This window comes from Magnolia sinica, chromosome 8, assembly GCF_029962835.1.
Source record: "Magnolia sinica isolate HGM2019 chromosome 8, MsV1, whole genome shotgun sequence".
NCBI classification, from domain to species: domain Eukaryota; kingdom Viridiplantae; phylum Streptophyta; class Magnoliopsida; order Magnoliales; family Magnoliaceae; genus Magnolia; species Magnolia sinica.
This window is the reverse complement of record NC_080580.1, coordinates 23,397,207-23,408,432: the sequence shown is the minus strand read 5'-3', so window position 1 is coordinate 23,408,432 and position 11,226 is coordinate 23,397,207. Positions and strand designations below refer to the sequence as shown.

At 40.9% G+C, this 11,226-nt stretch overlaps 1 protein-coding gene across 2 annotated transcripts in view; it reads right to left on the bottom strand.

Annotated features, from left to right (window-relative positions):
• Positions 1 to 1,225: 1,225 nt before the first annotated feature.
• The window catches only part of LOC131253086 (glycine-rich protein A3-like), a 30,007-nt gene continuing 20,006 nt past the window's right edge, over positions 1,226 to 11,226 (bottom strand). Inside the window, exons 2-3 of one of the 2 annotated variants that reach the window (XM_058253916.1) lie at positions 3,717 to 4,011; positions 1,226 to 1,688 (exon numbers count right to left, since the gene is read on the bottom strand). In XM_058253916.1, the coding sequence (XP_058109899.1) occupies positions 1,432 to 1,688; positions 3,717 to 4,002 (543 nt within the window). In that variant the 5' untranslated portion in view covers positions 4,003 to 4,011 and the 3' untranslated portion in view covers positions 1,226 to 1,431. Of the gene's footprint in view, positions 1,689 to 3,716; positions 4,033 to 11,226 lie in introns of both variants that reach the window. The other variant, XM_058253917.1, reaches the window with a different exon arrangement.

Genomic DNA, 11,226 nt, shown 5'->3' with positions numbered 1-11,226 from the left:
ACAAAGTTCAACTAGACCACACCACAAATAGCAGCGGTGGGGATAATGATTTTCACCGTTAAAACATTCGTAGGGCCATAATAATGTTTATTTTCATCCAGTCCATCCAATCTGCTCATAAGGTCACAAATATCTTGATGAATAGGAAAAAGAAAATCATATTGATCCAAAACTTCTGTGACCACCAAAAGGCTTTCAATGATAGACGTTTAATCTCCCGTTGCTTTTTGTAGTGTGGTCCACTTGATATTTAAATCTTTCGTATTTTGTAGTGTGGTCCACTTGTCTCAAGCATTAAGACAAGGTCGCCAAGTGGATGGACGGTTTGGATATAATACATGCCTCATGATAGGTCCCACGGAACTTGCTGATGTCAATACACAAGCTATATAGCTGATTAGCTGGTGTGTCGTACACCGGTCAATCCGCTTCCATCTTTGACCATGCAATTATTTACAGGGGAGTAGTACAAGAGAATAGTGGCCTCTTGTGATTCTGTAGGACACTAAATGAGATTTTTCATATAAAAAGTGATATTTCTTAAATTTTGAAATCTACGTGTTTATAAATGGGGTAGTGGATTGCGTGCTTAGGAAACTCTTTGGGGCCACCATACTGTGTCTTATCCATGCCGTTCATCTGTTTTTCAATGTCATTTTTAGAACACGAGCCCAAATTTGAAGCGAATCCAAAGCTCAGGTGAACTACACCGCAGGAAATAGTGTGATTAAACACCTGCCATTGAAAACTTCCTTAGTCTATGGAAGTTTTGGATGTTTCCTATGGTGTGTTCACTTGAGCTTTTGAGAGACACATCCATGGTGGCCCCATGAAGTTTACCAGTATGCAATCCGCTTCCTATAAATGGATGGCTTGGATTTACTAAGGCTTGAATGATACCCTCTCCTCCCGTACTTTTTTATTTTACAAATTTAAAACCCAATGAGTCGATAGCTGTCTTTTTCTTTCTCTACATGTAGCTGCATGCTTTCCTGCTATTTTCCAATATTCTTTCTTTCTTTCTTTCTTTTTTTCCTCCCTCTGAAAGTGCATCTCCCCTGTGTCTCTCTCCCTCCCTCTCCATGTGCGCTGTCATGATGACCGTTCATGTTCAAAGCTAAAGATCCAAATTATCAAAAGATCAAAATAATCCAATTGAGAGCTTTTAATTGTTGATTTTTCAGGATACAAAGTGAGATTCAGTTGTATAAACAGTCTGAATCAATGGAAGATACCAAGGCATGCAGATTGTTATTTTTAATTCAAACAAGCATATGTACATACTGCTAAGAAACAATGTATTTAGAATCCATAACGGCAAATCTTATAAAATCTAACAATACCCAATCAGTAGAAGTAGAAATGGGTTAAAAGAAAAAAGCATTGGCTGCTGCTCCCATGTTTTTTCTCCTACAGACTGGCAACACACGATCACTTCCACTTCTTGAACCTCTTGAACCTCATGAACTTGTGCTTCCCAAACATTCCATGCTTCCCACGCTTCCCAAATATCCCATGCCTCCCAAACTTCCCATGCTTGAACTTCCCGTGCTTGAACTTGCCATGGTGCATGAATGGACGATGCCCGTAGGCCCCATGTGCAAGATGGTGGGCCCCATAAGCAGCGGCAGCAGCAGCAGCTCCTCCGGCTAGCAGTGTACCCATGCCAGATGATCCATGTGCATGACCTGTAAATATAGTTTTGGGCAATTAGCCAAGAGAATGAAGCACGACTGAAGAAAAGAGGCATGTGGCTCGGCTGAAGTCGGCTCCAAGGTTCAAAATTATCATCTGAAAGTGATACATATCGAGACATGTACCGCGTCAGCCCAATACAGGCCTGAAATAGGGTGAAATGACCCTATATAGGTGGTGAATGATAAATATGCCAACTTGGGGGGCAGAAATAGACAAACCACCCACATCTAGTTGATCATGTCAAAATACGAGTAACAAATAAAAATTGTAAATCTCCAAAAAGTTTTTGAGTACAATGAGAAAGGCAATTTTAAGAGAGGACTCAAGTCCAACTGGTTGGACAATTACGGTCCATGCAGTGGATAACTTCCAATCTTCCATGTACATGTGACATCCAACCTGTCCAATATAGGTTGGCCCATCATGAGGATCACCTCGTGGAAAAATCCACCATATCCACTTATTGAGCGGGCCACACTTGTATTTTGCTATTTACCAACACATTGTTGTCATTGTGTGGCCCACTTAAATAAGTAGATAGTGCTGATTTTTGTCCTAGGTGATCCTCATAGTGTGGCTAACCTATTGGAAGTTATCCACTGGGTGGACCATACCTTGTGGTCCAACCAGTTGGACTAGAGACCACATTTGTAGAATCTTTGATGTCATAAGAATATGGCATATCTCAATTTGAGAGAGATTTAGGAACCCACATAGGTGGAAATAAGATCATTTCCAATGGCCAATCAAATGCAACTTGAATGAAATTGCACATCTTCTTTTTGCCACTTATGGAAAATAAAGAATGGTCCTTAAGAGAGCTAATTTGGTGGCTATTGGGAGAGGAGTTTCAAGAGGATACATTGACATGACTAAGGATATGCATGAGGGACCCTACTAGTGGAGAGAAGTGAATTTCCAATTACTGTAGGCTTGCGCCAGGGGTCAGCATTGAGCCCGTATCTTTTCACAAGAGATCCCGTGGTGTATGTTGTTTGCAAATGATATAATTTTGATTGAGAAGATGAGAGGGGGCATAAACACAGAGCTAGATTTATGGAGGAGGTGTTTTAGAATCTAAAGGATTTAAAATTAGTCAGACTAAAACAGAGTATATGGAGTACAATTTACATAACAATTGGAGTGGGAATGAGGAATTGCCAAAGATACCAAGAAATCTCTCAAAATGACCACTTTTGATATCTTGGGTCGATAATTCATGAGTGGAAGGAACAAGAAGGATGTTGCTCATAGAATTCAAGCGGGTGCAAGACATGGAGATGTGCCTTCAGAATCTTATGCGATCATCATTTACCACTCAAACTGAAAAGGAAATTTGATAAGATCGCTATAAGATCAACCAAGCTTTATGGAAAAGATTGTTGGGCAGTTAAGGAACAACATGTCCTTATGATGAATGTAGCTGAAATGATGATGTTGAGATGGATGAGTGCCAAGACAAGGCAGGATAGGATTAGAAATGAATGCATTTGAGGGATTTAGGAGTAGCATCAATAGGTGGCAAGATGAGGGAAAGTAGACTTGATGGTTTGGTCATGCGCAACAGAGCCCAAGGACTGCACCAGTTACGTGTGAGTTTGTACAAGTTGAAGGCTTCAAAAGTGCAAGGGATCAGCAACACTACATCTGGTGTAAAAATCAAATGACGATAGTTCTGGCAAGAAAACTGCAAATAAATTTTCAAGTTAGGATTCTTTGACTGTTTTAGAACAATTATAAAGGACTAGCGTCTCCCAACAATTCTGAAGAAAAATGTGAAGTGCAGTCAAAACCAATTCTATATTCTTCAGGTCATTTTTAGGATTGTGAATATTGTGGCTGCTTCTACCAACTACACAGATAGACCTGGCAGCCAAAAATCTAGCTTTGAAATAACACCATAGCAGGAAAACATGCACATGTGCAGAGGTGCAGGCAGGCAAGTGAATATGCCAAACTAGACGTGCACCAGAAATGGCTAACTACAGTCGAATTATGAGAATATTTAGCAGCCATACCAGGATATGGGGGAGCAGATGGACCTGGATAACCTGCTGGAGGGTATCCGGCTGGGGGAGGATATCCTGCAGGTGGGTACCCATGTGGGGGATATCCCTGAGGAGGGTACCCCTGTGGGGGGTATCCTTGTGGTGGATACCCTTGAGGAGGAGGGTATGCCCCAGGTGGAGGTGGATACCCATATCCTGGATGATATCCAGCAGCAAGTCCATGTGCAAGATGTGAGAAAAGTCCTTTGTCACTAGTGTCTGATCCATCATCATTGTGGTCCTTCCCGCCTCCCATTCTTCTTCACTGCAGGAAGATGGTAGAAATCTGTTAGCAAATAAAAACTGATTTAAGCAAGCTTGAGCTCAACAATGGCTGATGACTAGATTTACTTTCTGCAAAGACAAGACCTCCATGTTATAGAAAACACAGGTTTGCTGCAACATGGGGATAGTTGCACGAATGAAATTAATCTCTAATACATATAATGCCAATAGCTTTAGACATTTTTTCCCTCACAATTAGTCTTCACAGCATCGGTTAAGAGAGAATAAATTTGTCATAAAAATGTAGCTGCTTGGCAAGGAATGGTTGAATTTTATTTTTTATTTTTGGATGACAACAGGGTGTCCCCGTCCCCCTTTTTTAGGTGAGACTATTTCCTGCGGATGCATGCAATCACCCGCCAACCACATGCATCCATGGGGAGGGGAATCGAACTCGTGTCTATGGGGAGCAAACCCATAACCCAAGCCATTCGCCCAAACTGTGACGGGTGGAATGGTTGAAATTTACCACAAGAGACGGCATAGATTCAACCCGCTTCCTTCACTTATTTTAATGCAGGAAGCCCGACACCGACTTCTCTCATGTTGTGTAGCATGGACGAAGAGGAGACCGTGTGGACCTCTATAGGGTCCACCATGTTGTATATGTAAAATCCACCCCGTCCATTAGGTGAGAACCATTATTTAAACGGTACAAAAGATAATCCTGATTAACAACTCACATGGGCCACACCATTAGGAACAATGCATGGTTGCTCCCAAAATTGCTAAGTTCACACAGTATGGCCCACCTGAGTTTTTTTTTATCAAGCTGATTTGTGTATCTTGTCTTCATCCTGGTGATTTAGACTTGATTAACGGGCTGAAAGATACACCACATGGTGACCCACACACAAACCTATAGTCAGCACCATCCCCCAGTATTCCATATGGTGTGCCCCATTTGAGTTGAGGATCTAGTTGATTTTGACATCAAGGCCTAACATTGACTCTTGAACTTGATGGATGGAGTGGATTTTACATTTAAAACATGGTGGGCCTAGCGGTGCATAAAACAGGTGTTGTGGAGGACTTCGGTCCCTCCGCCTCTTTCCTTCCGAATCTCTCCCCCTTTTTCTCTTTCTATCCCCTCCTCGCCCCACAGGTATCGCACGTGCCATACTCCATAGTAAGCATAATCACTCAGCACTCTCCCTAACTTGATAGCAATCAAGACAACATTCCAGCTGAAACTGATGTGGTTGGCATGGGAAGCTAACTTGAGACTGATAGATGGTGTAGTGTCTTGCTTTATTGGCTGTTCTATGGTGGGCTTTCATCCTCTGGGCAGAAGTTCAATGCTCCTAATTTACTCCATTTACCACTCATATTCCTCTTACCCCTCCCCCTCCTCTTCCGCTATTGCTTCCCCTGTTTCTAGTGCCGCCACCACCACCACCACCATTGCTACTACCAGGATGATTTAGAACTCTCCCTCATGCTTTGATCATTCAGACCTCTAGATCTGCATCATATGACAGGGAACACATGGACAGCCAAAAGGAAACTCCTTCAGGTAGGGCAATCCAACCTTGAGGAGTGTCATGCCAAATCAATATCAAGTATCAACACCTACAATACAATGGTTTGTTCTACCAACTGTGACTGCTTTGGTTACAACCTCAATGAGAAGGTGGATGACTGTGAAAGAGAGGAAGTCTAAACACCAGCCACAAGATGCAAAATGCGCACAACTTTGGTCGAGGTAAGACGTTATAACTAATGATGGCAACATGCAATGGGCAACCTAATGGGCTCATGAGCCACAGTGTAGGTATTCTACTTCAGAGATGTACACATATTGCAGTAGGTTGACTTGACACCATTTGCAAACTGTACATCATAATAAGTTGCTCTGTGAAAATTGTGAAAAGCACCACAATCAATATTGGAGCTACGAGTGTGATAATGAGATTCAGTAGAAAACCACAGCAGTAGTAGTGATAACACCGGCATTTGTTAGTTTAACATCTTCATTAGTCGAGCATATCCATGATATGTACATCCATCAGGCTTGTAGCATCTCAAGAAAGTTAAGTGCTAGGTGTAATGGGATGCAACCTGCATTCACTAATATCTAAAGAGTGGAAATAAAATTGACCTTATGTGCCAACATTAAAGGTGAATCTTTGCAGATTCATCATTTTTGTGCATTACTTTTTGTCAAGATAACTGTTTAAGAGCCTTCAGACTTTGGCCAATAGGAACCCAGGTGTTCCGTAGCAGTAACGGTGGGCGTAATGGTGCCCACTGTTACTGATATGCTGAATCGACGTAATGGCCAATACACCCTTGTATCGGTCGATATTTTTTTTTACTCCAAATAATTCGAAAAAAATTGTAAATATTCTAAATATGCATTCATTTATGATTTTGAACATATTTATGATAGTGTAACGGTCCAGTCTTTAGTAAGAATGTTGTATCAGGTTGTTTGATGAATTTATAGATTTGACAACTTGGAATTGACTGCAAACCTTTTATATTTAATTTTTCTAACTATATAATATCAATATAAATTTATTAGAATGAATGTAATACCAAAACATCTCATATTTATGGATTTTACTATTATTTATAGTATTTATGTATTACATACCTTGCGACTCCCATATATTTCATTTCGACATACAAAATCTAGAGACCGTGTCCTATTATGTAATTCATACATGATACATCTAACAATTTGATATCATTTCCTTTAATAGATCTTAAGAAAAATTTGGAAATTAGATTCAAGTAAAAGTGTTGCTGATTTGGGGCTGATTTGGCGGACCACTCATGCCCCAAATCAGCCTCAAATTCATGCAATTTGTTAGTACTTATCCCACTAATGGATCCACGGACATTCATTGGACAATGAATGGAAAATATCAAATGGTCCTATTTCAAAAAACAAGTGTCTGCAAATTAATGGTTAAAATCATTCAAACAATTTGATTTTAGGATTGTGACTTATCAACAATGGTCCCATAATTTAATTATTTAATTTTGAGTTAATATATACCCCTTGCACATTTTTTTTAGGGCCTTGTATGTGGGCCCACCTCAACATGTGTATTGTATATCCATGCCATCCATCCTTTTTTTTTTTTTGAAGACATAGGGTGTCCCCACCTCTTTTGTGAAGTGAGACTAATCCCTGCGGATACATGCCATCCATCCATTTTGTCAACTCATTTTAAGGTATGGTCCAAAAAATGAGGCAAATCTAGATATCAGGTGGGGACAACTAGTGAGTGAGGCCCCAAACGTGAGGCTCGCATCGATATATTTGTTTATCATGTCGTCCAACTGTTTTGCCAACTCATTTTAAGGCATGTTCTCAAAAAAACGAGTAAGATCCAAATCTCAGACGAACCACTAGTGAGTGGCACCTTGAATGTGGGGCCCACCTCGATGCATTTTTGTATATCCATGTTGTCCATCCCTTTTGTCAACTCATTTTAGGGCATAGTCCAAAAAATGAGGCGGATCCTAGTTTCAGGTGGACCACACAGTTGGGATTGAATTCCCACTATTAAAAACTTATTGGGACCAAAAAAGTTTGGATCAAGCTGATATATGCATTCTCCCTTCATTGAGGTTTATGTGACTTTATCAACAGTTCGATGGCAAATAAACATTACAGTGGGCCCTAGGAAGTTTTTTAACGATGAGCCCCTACTGTGTTGTCCACTCGAGATTTGGATCTGCTTCATTTTAGGGGCAATTCCCTAAAATTGCCCCTAAAATGAACTAGAAAAGCTAATGGATGGCATGGATATAAAACACAAATCAAGGTAGGCCCCACACGACGAAATAGTGCACTTGCACTAGGCGGAATATGCCGCGGAGTACTTAAAAAATGCATGGCTGAGAGAGAGAGAGAGAGGGGAAGAAAGTAGAAGAAGAAGAAGAAGAAGCAGCGCCACAACAGCCGCAACCGATGAAGATGAAGAAGAAAAGAAGAAGTATGTTTCTTTTCATTCTTTTTTTCATTTTTTCCCTTTTTCTTAAGGTTATTGTGTGTAACAGTCGTTACGGGGACTGTAATGACAGTAACGGCCTCGTAAAAGCCGTTGCGGTTCTGTTTTTGAGGGCCCCTCCATTTCAGGCCCATATCACGTAACAATAACAGCCGTTACCGTTACATATTAGCCGATACATAACTGATTTTGCACACCTTGATTGGAACCCTGTGGACTTTCCATGCCAATGACTATGCATCCAATTTCTATCAAACTCAAGAGCTAGTTATTCTAAGGTCCCTCACCTTACAATGGCAAAGTTATTGACTATAAATGTTTTCCAGAAGAGGAAAACATATAAAATGGCTTGATGAGATCATCTCTTTGAAGCTAGAAAATTTTATGACTCTTAACCCTCCAAATCCACTAGCAGCTTTTAGAATAAAATGTTTCCGAACATGGGAGAGGGAGTTCGTAGGGACCTAAAACACAAAAAGGAAAGGGTTTGTCTTAGAAAAAAAATGATCCTCTTACCCTGCCGTGTCAAATCTATCAAGTTAACCACCACACGTGAAGATGGGCAGATTTTTTAGGGTAAATCATCAGCTTGCCATGTAAAAAGGGTTTATTGCTGTCTTTTGTTTTGAAACAACTTAACCCATACAAAAGGGTGGAAAGATTGTAGGTCATCCTGAAACTCTAAATGGGATCATGGAATCACTGGCTCAGCTCCAATTGCAGTCTTATGTGGTGCATGACCATTGCCTAAGTTTAATTCTTTTCACTATCGTCTTTTTGTTTCTATATCGATGTGAGGACTGAAGCGTCATAGTTTTCTTCATTCAAATATTTTTGTTGATCTCAAGAAAGCATTTGGTTATGATTGTAGATTTCCATATTGATTTGGATGATATTATATGGAATATGACCAGGTAGAGTTCCAATCATTGGATTGGGACTGGTGGAGTACGGTGGAATTTGACAGCTCAAATGGCGGTCAACAAGATGACACCATCTGGAATTCATTCCCTAGGGATTTGGGACTTGGAGGTTCTGCCCCAAAAGAAGGTAGAGTCAGATCAACATTCCCCCAAGGCTACTACCAAGATAGCCTAGCATCCCTACTTGTTGCAACAAGCGATCTGGATTTTGACACCTTCCTACAAGTGATGTTCCATTACTTTTCACATACCTACCTAGGGTCCATTTAGGTGTTCCATACAAGTCACATATCCCTAGGTGCAGGAGAAGCAAAGGCATGACTCTATACCATGTAAGTGTTTGATACTATATTTTGGGTGGTCACGACATGTTAAGTACTTTATGTTGCTCCAATCAAAAAGCAGTATCCATACTCACCAATGAAAAAGGCAAGGCATGGGTAGTATAGGAACATGTATATCATTTCAGGCATCGGAGTGAGTTGGTGGATGATGAATGGACGAAGATGCATAGGTAGTTGGAGACAAGGCATCACTAAAATCCCCACTATTTTCATAGTAGGCACATAGCGTGGTGGCATCTTATAGAAATAGCTGCATCTCACTAGCAACACTTACCCATAAGCATAAGTAGGAGTAGCAACAACAGTCTTCCATTTGGGTACGTACTTTCCTATGGCCGTGAGTGTGAGAAGCAAACAAGGGGGCACAAGTAGGAACAAAACCATATCTAGAAGAACAAAAACATGAGTGCTTTGCGTGATACGGCTTTTTGGCTGTCAAATTGGTGGGGCTTAGGTGCATAAGCAATGGTAGATGATGCGTCGCAAGTACAATAAGATACAAACTAATGCCTAGCAACACAACTTGGAAAGTCAATAATTGGATGGTTTTGATTTCCTAGTGGGGAATATTTTTCATCCATCTCCCATCCCGCAGGGGATCCTGCCAAGTAAAAGGTCTCATCATTTAGAAGGTAGACCCTATCTATAAGGAATGTTGGTCTGATGCAAAACACCGCTAATCCAAGCCCATAGATTTTCTAATATCTCAATCTAAAATACAATACTTGAAGTTGTGTAGCAACTACAATGGCAAAGACCCAGATGAAAGCTGACTAAAATCATCACTTGTCTAGATTCCACCAAACCACCTACAAGTCTCAATTACATAATTCATAATAAAACAAGACGAGGGAGAAAACCAATAATAAGAAGATATGCACAGGAATATTTTAGAATAAGTGAATAAGAAAAAGATCATAGACAAATTACTAGATCAAGAATCGAATCTCAGTGATGGGGACATCATGCACACACGCACACGCACGCTGCCCCCCTACGCACATACGCAAGGAGAATGAGGGCCTCACCATTGATCTGGATTGATGACGACGTCCAGGGAGGGCCTCCTAGCTAGAAGACAGAGTTTTGGTTTGTTGGAGTGGGCCCAATAGTCAAGTAAAGCCCATCATGGGATCTCATGATCGTGGCCCACTAATCTGATTAATCTTATATTTTAGGTTTTGCTTATTAATGTTATTTAGAATATTATGGACGGTTTAGATTTCTTTGACTAGTTTTTATTTTTGTTTACTTCATCGCCAAGTAATAGGTTGCGCATATGGCGCGAGTTTTGGGGTATAGGTTTTTCCTATAAATAGGCACCCCTTGTAGTTTTTTTTTTTTTTTTGTTATTAAAGTTTAATAATAAAAAAATTCTGCGTTTTTCTACTCCTCTGAGTTCTTGAATTGTGGAAATCCAATTGGGTGCGAAGCCCCCCTTCATCGAAGGGCTAACTATCGTGGTGCAAAACCATATCTATCCCGATTCGCCCCCATCCTCTACCATCTCTATTTCTCATCTCCTACCATCATCCGCGCTTCAAATCTGTCATTTATTGCAACAATTTTCCTCTTTACAGCAGAATTCCATATTCTGGCCCAGTAGGAGGGCTGAAACTTCGGCAGAGCACCATGCACAAACTGCGCATCCGGTCGACATGAGACTTGGGGGCTTTAAAGCCCTCTCCTGGGCGACCAGAGCCAAGGAGGCGCTTTCCACGTTCAACGCCCCCTCGCAAGTGCAGCCAAAACCCTGAGCACGTGCGACAGGCATGGCCCACTATCCGTGCGCGAGGACTATCTCCAAGTTCAGATTTTCGCCTATTTTACTCCTCGCATACCTATTCTCCCTAACCCTAGCCCTATATTGCATTACTTTCAATTTATTTGCCCTTTTTCTTACCCTAGGGTTCTCTGAATTGGAATTGGTGAATCCCTTGGATTAGGGACTGATTGATGT